The sequence below is a fragment of the Schistocerca gregaria genome, chromosome 1, assembly GCF_023897955.1.
Source record: "Schistocerca gregaria isolate iqSchGreg1 chromosome 1, iqSchGreg1.2, whole genome shotgun sequence".
Classification (NCBI taxonomy): domain Eukaryota; kingdom Metazoa; phylum Arthropoda; class Insecta; order Orthoptera; family Acrididae; genus Schistocerca; species Schistocerca gregaria.
In genome coordinates, this window is record NC_064920.1 from 377,074,776 (window position 1) to 377,094,617 (window position 19,842).

The window sequence follows — 19,842 nt, forward strand, 5'->3', positions numbered from 1 at the left end:
GATGTACTTTGATTGCTGAGAGAGTTATTTACCAACATACCAAACAGTATTTCTGAAGCATAGGATTTTGTGCAGCAACGTTCACAAATCCACATGCTCCATCCTGCAATTTCCAAAGAACATTCTACTCAGTGACCGTGGCTTAAATAATGCAATTAGGCTTTCATCTGACACAATGCTATTCATAAATCTCTTCACCCACCATAAGATGACCCATACATGGTATTGGCATGCCGTAACAAAATATTCAACATCAATATTGATATCTATGACTCAAGTTTTCACCCCAGCTAACATTGAGATGTGAGTTCTATGAGGACACTGGACACATCTTATCTTCCACTGCTACCAACTGTGTCTCCAAGTGAACTGCAAGACACAACTTGTTTTGTGCACCACATACATTTCAACTCCAAACACCATTGACATTCAGGAGAGGGGGGGGGGGGGGGGGGGGGGGGGGATGATGTGGACAGTGATATGAACACTGAATCATCTGCTAAATATTTCACATGTGCAGTATAAATTCTTTGATTCTCCATAATGTCTCTGAGCTAGAAACAAAGTATAGGTACAGATGTTCTTAGCAGTCTTCTGATTATGACTACCTGTTGTAATTAATTGTTATGTCATGTGCTTGAATAAATTGCACTTACAAACCTCATAGACTTTTTCCATATAGTTTATACTTCATAAATGCGGTATGTACTCTATTTCAAACATTCTCCTTTACCCTGCTATTAGCAGACTACATGATTCCTCATTTATATAAGACAACAATGGTACAGAAAGCTTTGCATCTCTGTCTTTAAAAGGAGAGGTCCAGAATTTGACTACATAAAAATTCTGTGCCCTCACACAATTTTTGCTACTAATTAATAACCCAGTTGCACATGGGCACCTCTGGCACTCGTCTCAGCTTGGTGCCCCAAGTCCTTGCTTATGTTGCCTGGGCATTAAACCAGCCTTGACATCCTTGTGCTACAGAGGCAAAATCCCAGTTTTAATAATCACACCAGGCCAACACCAGTAATTTTCTTTTTGCTAAAATGTACGAAATAATTATAAAAAATAAAGATTGGGAACAACATATTGTATTATTTGACCATGTTCTGAGTTCTCTCAACCAAATTGCATTATCTTTATTAACCTCTCTAATATATTTTATGGTAACGATCAAAGCAGAATAAATGAATAAGAACTTGTGCTGCAGCCAAGACTTGAACCCGGGTCTTCTTGCTTGCTAGGCAGAAATGCTAACCATTACACCACCGCAGTACAATGGTCAACATTGCTGCATGAACTAACCAAGCTGAGTGCCCTCCTCAACACAAACTTCAATTCATATCTTCTGCTTATTTTCCCTTACATTGTCACTAATGCCAGGGCTCTCCAACACTGGAACAGCACCCCAGCATTGGACAAATGGGGAAGTCCTGCACCAAAGGAGATCTTATAATTAAATGTTTCCCCAAGACATTTAAGTCTCTTCATTATCTACGATAAGGATAAAAGCTGCCATTCCAATGTCAGAGAGCCTTGGGATTAGTGACAATGTAAGGGAAAATAAGCAGAAGATATGAATTGAAGTTTGTGTTGGGGAGGGTACTCATCTTGGGTAGTTTATGCAGCTCTGATGACCATTGTACTGCATTGGTGTAATGGTTAGCATTTCTGCCAAGCAAGAAGACCCAGATTCAAGTCCTGACTGCAGCACAAATTTTGATTCATTTCTTCTGCTTCAGTGTCTCAGGGAAATGTTTAATTATATTTGATAGTGTTAATAATTATCACCTTTATTGGGATGCAATTCAAAAGAATTAATGTTGTAAATCCCTGTATAACAAATAGGAAACAACATGTTGGAATCTGGCATACAGGTAGAGTTATTTACAGTAAAGCACGATGTCCTTAAAAGTATAGTACATGGAACAGCATTGTTTATGTTATATGTAAATGACCTCCCACAAAATGTAAATCAGTAAGCTTGACTCTACATCTTTCTCTGCTAACCACTGTGCAGTGCATGGCAGAGAATACTTCTTATTGTATCACATATTAAAGTTTCTGAACACTCCATTTGCATATGGAATGTGTGGAGAATGACTGCTTAAAATACCTCTGTGTGTGCATGGCAATTAGTCTAAATTTGTCTCTGTGGTAGATTCCTCACTTATTACTGGTAGTGGAAACCATTTTGCCAAATATTTTGCATTTATCTTCAAGCGTACATCAGTTCAGATTTATCATAATTTCCTTGACGCTCTACCATGAGTAAAAAAAAAAAAGCTACTGCGGTTCATGCTCCCCTTCTCTGTATACATTCAACATCCCTCTTACATATGTTTGATGTGGGTCTCACACACTAGAACAGTATTCAAGGAGGGGTCACACAAGTATTTTGTAAACAATGTCCTTTATGACTAACTACATTTTTCCCAATATACCCACAATAGACTGAAGTCTAGTGTCTGCTTTATCTATGATTCTGCCTATGTGATTATTACATTTCATATCCTTACATACTGTTACACCCAGATATTTGTATGAGTTGATAGATTCCAGTTGTGGTTTTACTGATATTGTAGTCATAGGATACAATAAATTTTTCATATTATGAAGTGCACAATTTTACATTTCTGAACTTTTAAACAAAACTGCCAACTTCTGCATCACTTCAAATCATCTGATGGAATATTTATGGAGCTTTTGGATTGTACTTTGTTATAGATAACTGTCTCCCCCTATTAACCATAGACCATGGTGGGGAGACAAGCACACCTCAGCAATAAAGACTGCTGTACCACAGGTGCAGCCACAACAGGTGGCGGCAGGGGAGGGGGGGAATCTGTTGAGAGGCTAGACGGACATGTGGATCCTGAAGAGGGGCAACAGCTTTTCAGTTGTAGCAGAGGAAACATTCTGAATGATTGACTGATCTTTGGCCTAGTAACATTAACCAAAACGGCCTTGCTGTGTTGATACTGTAAATGGCTAAAAACTAGGGGAAACTACAGCTGTAATTTTTGTTGAAGGCATGCAGCTTTACTGTATGGTTAAATTATGATGGCATCCTCTTGGGTAAAATACTCCAGAGGTAAAATAGTCCTCCATTCGGATCTCTGGGTGGGGACTACTCAACAGGACGTCGTTATCAAGAGAAACAAAACTGGCCTTCTACAGATCTGAGCTTGGAACATCAGATCGCTTAATCAGGCAGGTATGTTAGAAAATTTAAAAAGGGAAGTGGATACGTTAAAGTTAAATATAGTGGGAATTAGTGAAGTTTGATGGTAGAAGCAACAAGACTTGTGGTCAGGTGAATACAGGGTTATAAACACAAAATCAAATAATGGTAATGCTGGAGTAGGTTTAATAATGAATTTAAAAAAAAATAGGAGCACACATAAGCAGCTATGAACAGCACAGTGAGTGCAATAATGTAGCCAAGATAGACAAGAAGGCCATTCCTACCACAATAGTAAATTTTATATGCTAATAAGCTCCGCAGATGATGAAGAGATTGAAGAAATGTATGATGAAATAAAAGAAATTATTCAGATAGTTAAGGGAGATGAAAATTTAATAGTCATGGGTGACTGGAATTCGATAGTAGGAAAAGGAAGAGTAGGAAAATTAGTAGGTGAATTTGGACTGAGGGTAAGGAATGAAAGAGGAAGCCACCTGGTAGAATTTTCCACAGAGCATAACTTACTCGTAGCTATTACTTGGTTTAAGAATCATGAAAGAAGATTGTTTATGTGGAAGAGGTCTGAACACACTGGATGGTTTCAGATAGATTATATAATGGCAAGACAGGTTTTAAATTGCAAGACATTTCCAGGGACAAAATTTATTGATTATGAACAGTAGATTAAAATCGAAGAAACTGCAAATAGGTAGGAATTTAAGGAGATAGGACCTGGATAAACTGAAAGAACCAGAGGTTGTAGAGTTTCAGACAGAGCATTAGGGAACGATTGACAAGAAAGAGGGAAGAAATACAATAGAAGAAGAATGGTTAGCTTTGAAAGATGAAATAGTGAAGGCAGCAGAGGGTGAACTAAGTAAAAAGATGAGGACTAGTAGAAACCCTTGGGTAACAGAAGAGATATTAAATTTGGTTGATGAAAGGAGAAAATATAAAAATGTGATAAATGAATCAGGTGAAAAGGTGTACAAATGTCTTGAAAATGAGTTCGACAGGAAGTGCAAAATGGCTAAGCACAGATGGCTAGAGGACAAATGTAAGAATTTAGAGGCATATGTCACTAAATGTAAGGTAGATTCTGCTTACAGAAAATTAAAGAGAGCTTTTGGAGAAAAAAGAACCACCTGTATGAATATCAAGAGCACAGATGGAAAACCAGTCCTGGGCATAGAAGGAGCTTATAAAGGATCTATACTAGTGTGATGTACATGAGGGCAGTATTATGGAAATGGAAGAGGATGTAGATGAAGATGAAATGGGAGATACGATACTGCATGAAGAGTTTGACAGAGCACTGAAAGACCTGAGTCGAAACAAGGCCCCCGCAGTAGACAACATTCCATTGGAACTACTGATGGCCTTGGGTGAGCCAGTCCTGACAAAACTCTACCATCTGGTGAGCAAGATGTATGAAATAGGCGAAATACCCTCAGACTTCAAGAAGAATAGAATAATTCCAATCCCAAAGAAATCAGGTGTTGACAGAAGTAAAAATTATGGAACTATCAGTTTAATAAGTCACAGCTGCAAAATACTAAGCGAATTCTTTACAGACAAATGGAAAAACTGGTAGAAGCCGACCTTGGGGAAGATCAGTTAGTATTCCATAGAAATGTTGGAACACGTGAGGCAATACTGACCCTACAGCTTATCTTAGAAGCTAGATTAAGGAAGGGCAAACCTACATTTCTAGCATTTGTAGACTTAGAGAAAGCTTTTGACAATGTTGACTGGAATACTCTCTTTCAAATTCTGTAGATGGCAGGGGTAAAGTACAGGGAGTGAAAGGTTATTTACAATTTGTACAGAAATCAGATGGCAGTTATAAGAATCGAGGGACATGAAAGGGAGACAGTGGTTGGAAAGGGAGTGAGATAGGGTTGTAGTCTCTTCCCGATGTTATTCAATCTGTATATTGAGCAATCAGTGAAGGAAACAAAAGAAAAATTCAGAGTAGGTATTAAAATCCATGGAGAATAATTAAAAACTTTGAGGTTCGCCGATGATATCGTAATTCTGTCAGAGACAGCAAAGGACTTGGAAGAGCAGTTGAACAGAATGGATAGTGTCTTGAAAAGAGGATATGAGATGAACATCAACAAAAGCAAAACAAGGATAATGGAATGTAGTTGAATTAAGTCGAGTGATGCTGAGGGAATTAGATTAGGAAATGAGACACTTAAAATAGTAAAGGAGTTTTGCTATTTGGGGAACAAAATAACTGATGATGGTCAAAGTAGAGAGAATATAAAATTTAGACTGGCAATGGCAAGGAAAGCGTTTCTGAATAAGAGAAATTTTTAACATGGAGTATAGATTTAAGTGACAGGAAGTCGTTTCTGAAAGTATTTGTTTGGAGTGTAGCCATGTATGGAAGTGAAACATGGACGATAAATAGTTTGGACAAGAAGAGAATAGAAGCTTTTGAAATGTGGTGCTACAGAAGAATGCTGAAGATTAGATGGGTGGATCACATAACTAATGAGGAAGAATTGAATAGGATTGGGGAGAAGAGAAGTTTGTGGCACAAGACAAGAAGAAGGGATCGGTTGGTAGGACATGTTCTGAGGCATCACGGGATCACCACTTTAGCATTGGAGGGCAGCTTGGAGGGTAAAAATCGTAGAGGGAGACCAAGAGACGAATACACTAAACAGATACAGAAGGATATACGTTGCAGTAGGTACTGGGAGATGAAGAAGCTTGCACAGGATAGAGTAGCCTGGAGAGCTGCATCAAACCAGTCTCAGGACTAAAGACCACAACAACAGCAACAACTGAGCAAGCAGTAAAGGAAACAAAAGAAAAATGAGGAGTAGGAATTAAAATCCACGGAGAAGAAATAAAAACTTTGAGGTTTTCCAGTGACACTGTAATTCTGTCAGAAACAGCAAAGGACCTGGAAGAGCTGCTGAACGGAATGGACAGGATCTTGAAAGCAGGATATAAGATGAACATCAACAAAAGCTAAATGAGGATAACGGAATATAGTGAAATTAAATTAGGTGATGCTGAGGGAATTAGATTAGGAAATGAGACACTTAAACTAATATATGAGTTTTGCTATTTGGGAAGAAAAATAACTGATAGTTCCTAAGAAGAGAAATTTGTTAACTTCGAGTGCAGGTTTAAATATCATGGGGTCTTTTTTGAAAGTATTTGTATGGAGTGTAGCCATGAATGGAAGTGAAATACGGACGATAAATAGTTTAGACAAAAAGAGAATAGAAGCTTTTGTAATGTGGTGATACAGAAGAATTTTGAAGATTAGACGGGTAGATCACATAACTAATGAGGAGGTACTGAGTAGAACTGGGGAGAAGAGGTATTTGTGGCACAGCTTGGCTAGAAGAGAGGATCGGTTGGTAGGGCATGTTCTGAGGAATCAAGGGATCACCAATTTAGTATTGGAGGGTAAAAATCATAAAGAGAGACAAGAGATTAAATCACTAAGCAGATTCAGAAGGATGTATGTTACAGTAGTTATTCAGCGATGAAGAAGATTGCACAGGATAGAGTAGGATGGTGAGCTGCATCAAACCACTCTCTGGACTGAAGACCACAACATCAACATAAATAAATAACAGACAGATGTTACTATTAATGTAGCATGTGAGGTTTTTATATGACATGAACAGCAATGCCCCCAACACATTTCTTTGGGGCATTCTTGATATTACTTCTAGACCACTACTAACTCTACACCCAAGATAACACGCTGTATCATCCCTGCTAACAAGTCATCACTACAGTCAAAAATTTAATTTGATACACCATATGATAGTACTTTTGTTATTCAATGTAGGTGAGATGGTGATTCAAATGCTTTTTGAAAATCAAGAAATACTGCATCTGATTGCCTTGGTTGACGGCTTTCAGGATATCTTTTGAGGAAATGGGTTTCACATGACTAATGTTTTCAGAATCCATGGTGAAAGGTATCTCATTACATTTTAGCTCAGAATGTGTTCTAAGTTTCTACAGCATATGGATGTCAATCATATTGGATAATAATCTTGTGGATCACATTAGAGGCCTACCTCATAGAAGGGTGTGCCTGTGCTTTTTTCAAATTACTCAGCACAGTTTTTGTGGAGGGGAACTACGAGTATTATGGTTAAAAGAGGGGATAATTCATTTCTAAATTCTGTATAGAATGTGATAGAGGTTCCTTTGTAGTCTGGAGCTTTTTTCAATTTGCTCTTAATCTCCATTTCATCTTTCCAGTTTTTATCAGATGTTTCTCAAGAGTGCAGACATTAATACCACCAATGACTACACTGAGGAAGACTGAGATTTAAATGCACATCTAGTGATCCTCATTTAGTTTTACCACAGTCTTTCCAAAATAGGTTTAAAAAAATGCTGGCATGTATCTTAAAAATCCTGCAGCTGCTTCCTTCCCCATCTTTCTTTCAACCAAATTACTGCTCTGTGTCTAATGGCCTCAATGTAGATGAAGTATTAGATCAAAAACTTCCTTTCTTCTGTTTAATCATTATGATCTTTCTGTTTCCCTATGCACTCTTAGTACAAAGACCACAAATTTAAAATCTGTATGAAAATTTTGAAAGTACAGGGTATGAGATGCAGAATGAACATTTAAGTAGAAAAGAAGTAGAAACACAGGTTACGTGAAGGGATAGGGGAGACTGAGGACAGCAGCACAAGAGAGGTCAGGTATAGGTAGCCAATGGAGAAGAAATAAATAATAGATTAAACTGAAAGTAAATAAGAAGAAAGATATAGATACACACCACAGAGAATACAATGACAAGACATGATGAAGTAATTCTGTCTAACCCATTGTTGTGGCCTGAAATATGTTTCCAAAGAACTGTGATCCTCCAGTCTCCCCCCCCCCCCCCCCCCCCCCCCCCTCCATTTCTGACCCTCATTACTCTAAGTAACTTCCTCCTATATGGAGATGTCTCATCATTTCCTTGAAATCTTGTTATATTTTGAGATGTGACTTTATTGTGAGGTCCATATCTACTGAACACCTACCACAGTACCACAAGTTTATATGCCAACTAGCTAGATGAAGAAGAGATTGTTAAGTCATGGTTCCAAAATTTTGACGTGAATTATTTACAGAAGAATGGAAAAACTGGTAGAAGTTTCAGTTCCAGAGATAAATAGGAACACACAAGGCAATACTGACTCTTTGTCTTATTTTAGAAGATATGTTGAAGAAAGGCAAACTGACACTTACAACATTTATAGATACAAAGAAAGCTTTTTTCATAGTTTACTGGACTACACTTGAAATTTTCAATTAGCAGGGATAAAACACAGGGAGTGAAAGATTATTTAGAACTTGTATAAAAGCTAGCCTGAAGTTACAAGAATTGAAGGACATGAAAGAGGGAGCAGTAGCTGAGAAAGGCTTAAGCAGGGCTGTAGCCTATTACCAATGTTACTCAGTTTCTACATTGAGCAAACAGTAAAGTAAACAAAGTAGAAGTTTGGAAAGGGAATTAAAGTTCAGGGTGAACAAACAAAAATTTTGAGAATTGCTGATGACATTGTGATTCTGTCAGAGACAGCAAAATACTTAGGAGAGTAGCTGAATGGAATGGATAGTGTATTTTAAAATGATTATAAGGGGAACGTTAAACAAGTAAAACAAGAGCAACTGAGTATAGGCAAATTAAATCAGATTAATTGGGCAGCAAAGTAACTGATGATGGGTGAAATTGGGAGGATATATAATGCAGATTGGAAATAGCAAGAAAAGCATTTTTGGAAAAGTGGACATTGTTAGCATGCGGTATAAATTTGGTGTTAGAAAGTCATTCCTGATGGTTTTTGTCTGGAGTGTAGACTTGTACAGAAGTGAAACATGGACAATAAATTTAAATATGGGGCTCTCTGTTGTATTTGCACCTACATTTGTTTGACATGAAAGTTTATTATGTTGACAAATGTATGTTTACAATGAAATATTACTGTGAATGTAAAATCATTGTATATAAATATGCATCAATGGAGTAAGCTTTCATGTCAAATAAATACAGATCCAAATATGATAGTGGGCACCGTACATAAATTTATGAGGGGTTATAACAGCAGAAAAACTGAAAAACAACCTCAATAAAGTACTCCAGGACACTATATTGTAACATCTAAAATGTAAGGCAAATAATTACGAATGGAGATGCAAGCCATGCAGCAATATACATGTACAATTTTATAAAAAATAAATAAAAAATGGTAGAATGTGCTGCAGATAATTTAGGGTGTGAGACTACAGAAAGCAAAGTGGCAACCTGTGGATTTGAACTCCACTTATCCCAAAAATAAGTCCACTGTTTTAAGCTCTTCACCACTTCACTTGATAAGCAATAAATCTGTAGCTCAGTTAAGTTGTGAGGCGGCACTGGCCATATCTGCAGGTTCCTTTCTAGCTAATCCATATGTTCTGTGTGCTGGCCACAGTACAGATTTATTTATTTATTTATTTTTACTGCAGATTGGTTTCTGAATTTTATGACAAATGTGTTACCAGCTTACCAGCTACAAATGATATAACCTCCTCTTCTGTTAATGATACACCCTGCTGTTTGACAACATATGCCATAGGAAGTTCACCAGCCTCTACATCTGGTACTGATGTAACTGCAGCATCTTTTATTTTTGGATGTGATAGTAGTACAGCCTCCAGCTCTGCTGGTGGTACCTATAAAATAGTTTATTCTTTGCTTACTGACAGTTAACATAAAAATTTATCTATATGCAATATTTTGTATCATAAAGAACAGAAATACAGATAGACACTAATATTTATGAAAATTGTAACACTTAGAATGAATGGTTCAAATAAAGCCAACACCACAGGAGTTCAAGAGCAATGTAAAAGCAATAACTAATTGAGATTTCAGACAGGTGGTGTACATATAGGCCCAGCAGTACCCCATCTTGTTTGTTCTTAGATACTAGTTCTCCATTAGTGAAGGGGCATTAGATGAAGTGTAAATTAAATGTATATGCCAGTGCCGGTATCCCTAGCTGATGTCAAATGGAAAAAAATACCATTATACTGGTGAGATCAAACAGAGTATACTAACCGGTCTCCAGGAAATAACTTTGTCACATGTGATAGTTTAGTTCATACTAGGCATGCTACCAAGCCAGTGTTATGTGCATGAAACCACAAGATGGAAGAGGATCACATGCAGCAATGAATAGGTATTGATCTATGCTATAGATCCCAGTACATCATGACTACAATGTTATCCCCGTGTCTATATCTGCCCAACCAGCTTTGTTCACCATGCTGACTTGATGCTAAACCACTGTTGTGGATGTGTTCATGTTCATGCAAACTGTTTGGCATTGTCTGCAGTGGGATGGACAGTTGCTATGCATGCCACTACAATGACTTCCATTACGTGGAAAACAAGGGGGAAAAATGTCAAACTGACATGGCATGTCAGTGTCATTTCTGGCATTCTAAGTAGCACAATATTGTGCTTCTGGAGAAGTCACCTTGCAGCCTGCCCTACAAATATGGCCACCTTCTTGTGGATGTTATTGTGATCACAGCTTGGCAGCATTGACTGGTGAGTGGCTCTCCAGATAAATTTCAAGTGTGATGATCTCAGGTGTCTCTGTATACAACATGTGATCTTGACTCTAACATATTGACAGAAATCTGAAATAAAACAACTACACAACATATTTTAGAGCTCTAGCTATTCCTCCTCCTTCAGGTAACTTCAGATTTGATATATCAGCAATACAGTGCTGACCCATGTGTGGAAAGAAATATACAATTCTTCTTCAAATGACAGGCACCACTGCTTCATTGATATGCTTGTTCACCTGATATTTTGTTCATCAAACATATCTGGGATATCATCAGTTAGAAACTTATCCATCATGTTCTCCTATTAATTGATGTTGATGCTTTGTGAACTCTCCGTCTACATCTGCATTTGTACTCTGGAAATAACTGTGAAGTGCATGGCAGAGGGTACTTTGCATTGTACTATTTTATTTATTTATTTTAATGTTTTGCATGATGGCTTTTGCAAATGTCAGAGGTAATAGTGTCAAAATATTTATACTTACAAATTATGTTACGTACAACAACTGATGCATCATATATCTATTTTTTATACTTATTGCTTGGAAGGTTTTTAATTATGATGTGTTCTACTCTATGTACATCATCCGGATGCATGTGCATACCAGGTTTCCATTATTAATAATCTGTGATTGTCATTCTTGAAGTTAATTACTTTTTTTGACTGCTATGCAGTGCCACTAGACCATGATGTGTGACTTCTTTGCCTTCTGAAGTGTGGGTGGATACTGAAAGAGAGCTCTGATCTGACCAACCTACTAAGTAACATAAACGTGTTTTGTGGTAGCTCTTCTGTATTTTATGTGCAATGTTTTCCATGGACAGCTGCAGTTACAATGATGGCTAAACAGATCTCTTTTGCTATGTAGCTCATAAAAGATTACTACATATATTCACGTACTCCTTTTACATTATACGTCAGTACACAACCAAATGACAGCTCTCATAATGATTTTTCAATTGTTTCTTGATTTTGACATTATCGTCAGTGCTTTTTGCTCTGTGGCTTCCAAGGTACCACCAAGCCATGACACCAAAGTGTCAGTGTGCATCCACAGGAAGTGGAGATGCACATTCGGCATTGTGTCTTGTTGATATACTGAGATGCCTTCCTTTTGCATCCATCTGCATGTGTATCAAATGAGAGTACGTGCAGTGGGAGTTTTACCCTTAGCAACTACCTAAACTACATCTTTAGTTGTTGGCCTATGTGGTTAGAAGTGGAACATAAACTATGTAGGAAAAGATAGATTGCTGCTTACTGTAAAGAACACACGCTAAGTTGCAGACAGGCACAATTAAAAACTCTTACACACAAGCCTTCAGCTTCAGCCTTCATCGGAAAAAGAGATGTACACACCATTCATCGACGCAAGCAAGAGCACCTCACCCACACATGACTGCCAACTCTGACAGCTCGGGCCAGGTGGTCATGTATGCTAGAAGTGTGCTTACTTATGTGAATGAATGGTGTGTATTTCTCTTTTTGCAATGAAAGCTGAAGCCAAAGATTTATGTGCAAGTGTCTGTAAGTGTGACTGTCTGCAACTTAGCTCAACAAGGCCTGAACTGCTGGAGTTGGCAGTCACATGTACATGAGGTGTGCTTGCTTGTGTGAACAAATAGTATGTTTTTCTCTTTTTCCGATGAAGGCTGAAGCTGCAAGCTTATGTGTTAGTGTCATTTAATTGTGCCTGTCTGCAGGTTTGTGTGTTATGTTTACAGTAAGCAGCAATCTGTCTTTTCCTACATTGTTGATATTCCTACCTGGAGTTTCCTTTATTTAGAAGTGGGGCATGTTACTCCATAGAATCCGTTACGCCACAATGTGTGTGTGTGTGTGTGTGTGTGTGTGTGTGTGTGTGTGTGTGTGTGTGGACGCACGTGCATGTGCATGTTTCTTCATATGATAAAGGACTTTGTCTGATAGAGAAATAATATCCAAAAGTCCATTTTTAAATGTCCCTGTAGGCTGCTCAACATCACATCTATGTGGTAAGTAATGTTGTTGTTGTAGTCTTCAGTCCTGAGACTGGTTTGATGCAGCTCTCCATGCTACTCTATCCTGTGCAAGCCTCTTCATCTCCCAGTACCCACTGCAACCTACATCCTTCTGAATCTGCGTAGTGTAGTCATCTCTTGGTCTCCCTCTACGATTTTTACCCTCCACGCTGCCCTCCAATACTAAATTGGTGATACCTTGATGCCTCAGAACATGTCCTACCCATGTCTCCCCAATCCGATTCAATACTTCCTCATTAGTTATGTGATCTACCCATCTAATCTTCAACATTCTTCTGTAACACCACATTTCGAAAGCTTCTATTCTCTTCTTGTCCAAACAATTTATCGTCCATGTTTCACTTCCATACATGGCTACACTCCATACAAATACTTTCAGAAACGACTTCCTGATACATAAATCTATATTCGATGTTAACAAATTTCTCTTCTTCAGAAACGCTTTCCTTTCCATTGCCAGTCTACATTTTATATCCTCTCTACTTTGACCATCATCAGTTATTTTGCTCCCCAAATAGCAAAACTCCTTTACTACTTTAAGTGTCTCATTTCGTAATCTAATTCCCTCAGCATCACCTGACTTAATTCGACTACATTCCATTATCCTCATTTTGCTTTTGTTGATGTTCATCTTATATCCTACTTTCAAGACACTATCCATTCCGTTCAACTGCTCTTCCAAGTCCTTTGCTGTCTCTGACAGAATTACACAAGGAACCTCAAAGTTTTTATTTCTTCTCCATGGATTTTAATACCTACTCTGAACTTTTCTTTTGTTTCCTTCACTGCTTGCTCAATATACAGATTGAATAACATCGGGGAGAGGCTACAACCCTGTCTCACTCCCTTCCCAACCACTGCTTCCCTTTCATTTCCCTCGACTCTTATAACTGCCATCTGGTTTTTGCACAAATTGTAAATAGCCTTTCGCTCCCTGTATTTTATCCCTGACACCTTTAGAATTTGAGAGTATTCCAGTCAACAATGTCAAAAGCTTTCTCAAGTCTACAAATGCTAGAAACATAGGTTTGCCTTTCGTTAATCTTTCTTGTAAGGTAAGTCATCAGGTCAGTATTGCCTCACATGTTCCAATATTTTTAGGGAAACCAAACTGATCTTCAACGAGGTCAGCTTCTACCAGTTTTTCCATTCGTCTGTAAATAATTCACGTTAGTATTTTGCAGCTGTGGCTTATTAAACTGATAGTTTGGTTATTTTCACATCTGTCAACACCTGCTTTCTTTGGGATTGGAATTATTATATTCTTCTTGAAGTCTGAGGGTATTTCTTCTGTCTCATACATCTTGCTCACCAGATGGTAGAGTTTTGTCAGGACTGGCTCTCCCAAGGCCAATAGTAATAGTCTATCGTAATCCATACTGTTATTGTTATTAAATCCTGGATTCTCCAGTGTTTAAAGATTATAGACTAATATTCCTAATGTTTTACCTAGCCAACATAACTGAAATGAAAAATGCTAATATCTGGTTGTTTACCTGTGAATGTACAATGCTGACCACTAAAATTTGAACACCATGAAGACGACAGGCAACAATGTCAGGTTGACGTAAGTGTACTGCATGCCTTGTTATGCAAGTGATTAGCATTTCAGCAAAACCATGCCATGTAATAATGTATATAAGTGAAGACTGTGCAACTGCTGTTTCATTCAAAAATTGCTTTTGGACATGAGTTGTTTGTGAGAAAATTGTGTTGTGCCTTGTGTAACAAGGAGAAAGATCTACCAGCATGTGCAGGATTGTGGTCTATCAAAACTGGTTTATAATTCCACAATATTGCTGCTAACAGTAGTCAGAATTCCATGACTACCATGCAAATATGATATCAATTGGTTCAGAAGGGCTATACTTAGTGAAATGCCAGCTCCAAATTGCCCCAGTACAGTTAATGGCTAGAGAGAACAGACACATTGTTCGTGCAGGCTCATACAACCATGTCTCACACATTCAGTCCACAAATGGGCTTGTTTCCAATGAGAAATATTCACACAATGAGTGCGAAGATATCTGGAGCAGACTGTCAGTGCAGTGGCCGTTGTTGCTAACTCCCTTCAACATAATAGCAGAGAAACACATCAACAATGGGGCATCAAATGACAACATATGATACACAAATAGAACCATGTTGTTTTCTAGGATGAGTCATACAAAGAACCCCTTGAGTACAAGGCCACAAGTTCTGCCTGTAGTAATGTTCATGTGAAAATGTTGTGTTAACAATTATGACAGGAAACATATTAGCTGCTAATGATTCACCATGTTCCCTGGAGGTTGATAGAAAATGAGAGTCCAGGAGGTGCAGAGATCAACCTTCTAAGAAATATATGTATTACACTTTTCAAAATGGACAATGTCGACATCCAAGAAATGTTCAAAACAAATCATTAACTTGCACCATGAACATGAAATAAAAAATGGCAAGACACAGTAATGACAAAAGTTCACACAATTGAGATTGACTGCAAGCGCCTTGGGAGTTACAAACTATGCAGGATGTTCAGCTAAGTACCCACTCTTAAAGAATGCATATAGAATCATAATGGTGGAGCACAGTGATTAAAAATGATAGAATGTGATGTTATACAACTGAATGTGAAACAGTCTGGCATGGGGCCTATCATAAAAATAACTATTCCTTAAAGTCTAGCAGCAGATAGTGCTATAGCAAGTTCTGTAGGCATGTAAAAAAATGAGCACCCAGAGCTGAATTTGTCCAGTGGTTCCAGGTGGCGTGAAATGCAATGTCACATAGTTTTCAGGAGGGATAGTTCACTCTAAATGAATATTATTTATATACATAGAGCAGAAATTGAGAAAAAGCAATCTGTTTTGATCAGCTATTGCCCAAAGACAGTGCCATAGTTGTAGGTCTCTTACACCCATTTTCCCATTTTCAGCTACTGTGATGTAAATATTCCCTAATGCCCTTGCAATATCATACAGCACAAAAAACAAAGATAAGGTCAGAGCACTGCCAACTTCTTGCAACATAATAAGCAACTTTCCAGTCAATTTAGTGTCCAGGTTAACAGATGGCATAATTGCATATGAATGTGTTAAGTCATTGATGTTAGTTGATCTTAATACTTCTCTCTCAGTACCTCTAAATTCCTGGGTTCCTTTCATATGCATCTGCTCTTCAAATTACAAATACTTGCAGTAGAAAACAAATTCATTACTAAATGAGAATTTCCAGGCTGATATTGCAGTTTGCTGTGCATCGTCAAGTTGATGTTTTGTTTGAAATTTCGTTATCTCATGTCTTCCAATTCTGTAGCACTGTTTGAAGTTATGCAACAATCCACTGTTTCCCTTGAAATCACTGTAATCTATGTTGCAAGCAATTTTATGTGCAGAGCATAATTGCTCACTATCATGCACATCCTATAAATTGTATCGATCATTCTTGAAATGTGCAAAAGCCAGTTTTTGTAACATGTGTGCCTTATCCCCCCTTGAATATCTACAGTTTTTCATATGCACTATGTGGTCATATTGCTAGGGACTTATTCTAAATCTGTTTCTTTAATATGATGCAGACGATGTTCCATATACACAATTATGTTTAGAATCTGTTCCTTGGACAATGATTGTCTGTACTATGTTTAACAGAGATAGGATTTGTGGGCAATGAACTGCATGGCTCAACACCTGTTTCAGTATCACTTTCACTAGTTAAGCATATATCATCATCATTGTATTCCTCATGTACATGTCCATACAGTCGAGTCATGTACAATATCACACATCCCATTGACTCATCTTGCAGAAACGCTAATTTCTCATCTTCTACTTCTTTCTCACTCTGTGAAATTCATTGGATTCCTTTTTGATGAAATGTCAACTTTGACAACTGTTGTTTTAGATATAATGCAATGTTTGCACTGTTTATCGTTGCCAATGTTCTGCTTTGTATCAACACAACTAGCACTGTATCACTGTTACGAGTTACTCATTGTGTAAGTAGTTCAACTTAATTCAACTATGCTCCATGGCCTCTTACTGTGCTTACCGTTGGATGCCTCTAGTTCTGCCGTCAGTTGCCATTAGCAGCCAGTACTGTGGTTGCATGGTATACAATATGTTGGGGCACGTCGAATGCCATAAACATCATTGGCCTTTTGCAACTTTGCACTCATGAGGTTCCTTGTCAATTCTGTGTATAGAATCATGATGGGTGTATCCACGTGTTAACGCTCTGAGGAGAACAAACATTGTCAAACTGCATTTGTCACTGTTGTATGGATCCAACATGTGGTGAGATGATACGATATGATGTGCCATGATCATCTCTGTTTCTTGTAGTTAGTAATTTGGACACCAGACATTACTTTTCTGACAAGTTAAGGCCAGTGACCCCCCGTGACCATAGGCATTCGCAAGGGGCACCACTCCCCCCCCCCCCCCCCCTTTTTCCTGCTCCTCCCACTCCCTGCAGAATCTGGAGCACAGAGTGAACTGAGTGAATATCCACGAGTTAATTTCTGGGATATAATATGTTTTTTGTGTTACCAATAAAATTTAGTTCTTGTGGGATGATAAGTCTTGAAAACGACCATCTACCTACCGCCACTTGCACCCCATCCTCACCACCGTCCCCAGATATTACCTTCTCACCCCCAGCACCATCCCCAGCTAAATTTCTGCATGTGCCCCTGTTTGTCATGTGTGTGACATTATGTTCCTCGCAAGATAATGAAAGACTTCACTGACAATGAAGATGGCTGCTAGAATAAAAGTTAAGCAAGTGTCCATCCAGAAAAACATGAATTTTGCTGTAAAACAGAAATGTGTGAAAACAGTAAGGACAAAATTATGAAACTGAATGAACACATAATGAGCTTACAGTTCATAATCAGTAGTTTGAAAATGGATATTTTGAAAATACAACAAGAAAATAGTGAGCTGAACATGCTAAAACTTGAGTGAAATAGTTCATCTGTTACAGAAAGTGGTCAAATGTGAAGTGCAATAACAGCAAGACCAAACTGCAAAATCAGAAAACCTGTGAAATGAAGCCAAGCTTTGTGCACAAAAATACATTTCAAGTATTTTCAACTGCCAATAGTGAAAATGTAACATATAGTTCACATGAATGATGGGAAAAGCAAATAGGCACTGTGAATGAGATAGGATGAGGAAATTTTTTATGCAAACAAGAGTGAATGAGGTAAATGTAAATGTGCCAACCAAAAACTGTACCAAAGTGCTTAATAAAACAATACAAAATGATTCCCACAGAGTGAACTCCAATAACAGCAAACTGTTTGTGCCTTCAGACAACCAGGGTCATGAACTTGAGAGGATGCTAAAAAAAAAAAAAACAGCTAAAACATACACTCCTGGAAATGGAAAAAAGAACACATTGACACCGGTGTGTCAAACCCACCATACTTGCTCCGGACACTGCGAGAGGGCTGTAGAAGCAATGATCACACGCACGGCACAGCGGACACACCAGGAACCGCGGTGTTGGCCGTCGAATGGCACTAGCTGGGCAGCATTTGTGCACCGCCGCCGTCAGTGTCAGCCAGTTTGCCATGGCATACGGAGCTCCATCGCAGTCTTTAACACTGGTAGCATGCCGCGACAGCGTGGATGTGAACCGTATGTGCAGTTGACGGACTTAGAGTGAGGGCATATAGTGGGCATGTGGGAGGCCGGGTGGATGTACCGCCGAATTGCTCAACACATGGGGCGTGAGGTCTCCACAGTACATCGATGTTGTCGCCAGTGGTCGGTGGAAGGTGCACGTGCCCATCGACCTGGGACCAGACCACAGCGACGCACGGATGCACGCCAAGACCGTAGGATCCTACGCAGTGCCGTAGGGAACCGCACCACCACTTCCCAGCAAATTAGGGACACTGTTGCTCCTGGGGTATCGGCGAGGACCATTCGCAACCGTCTCCATGAAGCTGAGCTACGGTCCCGCACACCGTTAGTCCATCTTCCGCTCACGCCCCAACATCGTGCAGCCCGCCTCCAGTGGTGTCGCGACAGGCGTGAATGGAGGGACGAATGGAGACGTGTCGTCTTCAGCGATGAGAGTCGCTTCTGCCTTGGTGCCAATGATGGTCGTATGCGTGTTTGGCACCGTGCAGGTGAGCGCCACAATCAGGACTGCATACGACCGAGGCACACAGGGCCAACACCCGGCATCATGGTGTGGGCAAGGGAACTTGCTGTTCCAACAGGACAATGCACGTCCGCATGTATCCCTTGCCACCCAACGTGCTCTAGAAGGTGAAAGTCAACTACCCTGGCCAGCAAGATCTCCGGATCTGTCCCCCATGGAGCATGTTTGGGACTGGATGAAGTGTCGTCTCACGCGGTCTGCACGTCCAGCACAAACACTGGTCCAACTGAGGCGCCAGGTGGAAATGGCATGGCAAGCTGTTCCACAGGACTACATCCAGCATCTCTACGATCGTCTTCATGGGAGAATAGCAGCCTGCATTGCTGCGAAAGGTGGATATACACTGTACTAGTGCCGACATTGTGCATGCTCTGTTGCCTGTGTCTATGTGCCTGTGGTTCTGTCAGTGTGATCATGTGATGTATCTGACACCAGGAATGTGTCAATAAAGTTTTCCCTTCCTGGGACAATGAATTCACGGTGTTCTTATTTCAATTTCCAGGAGTGTATTTGTGTGTTATACTCAAACCAGGAGCCCCCATTGGCAAAACTAAAAAAAATGACTGCATCCACAGAGGTAAAAAATCTGTGCAATAAAGACTTTGTTTTACTTCTGGGAGGTGCAAATGATATCTAAAAAAATGAAATAGTGAGTGCTACACGCAATCTTAAACAATGTCTGAGAAACCTTATGCATACAAATGTAGTAATGGTCAATATTCCACATTACTATGATCTTGTAAGATGGTCATGTGTCAACAGGGAAATAAAAAGTGCCAACAATCAGTTTGCAAAAATTTGCAGACTTTTAAAAATATGAAATATGTTTATATAAGCAATATTGGATGTAGATTCCACT

The 19,842-nt window shown here is 39.0% G+C and overlaps 1 protein-coding gene across 9 annotated transcripts in view; it reads right to left on the reverse strand.

Annotated features, from left to right (window-relative positions):
* The window catches only part of LOC126347783 (luciferin 4-monooxygenase), a 227,067-nt gene that overhangs the window by 7,688 nt on the left and 199,537 nt on the right, over positions 1-19,842 (reverse strand). For all 9 annotated transcript variants that reach the window (XR_007565168.1, XR_007565169.1, XR_007565170.1 and 6 more), the window contains one exon: positions 9,728-9,893. Coding sequence is in view for 6 of the 9 variants with exons in the window: in XM_050002304.1 (XP_049858261.1) it covers positions 9,728-9,893 (166 nt within the window). In the remaining 3 variants the exon portion in view is untranslated. The remainder of the gene's footprint in view (positions 1-9,727; positions 9,894-19,842) is intronic.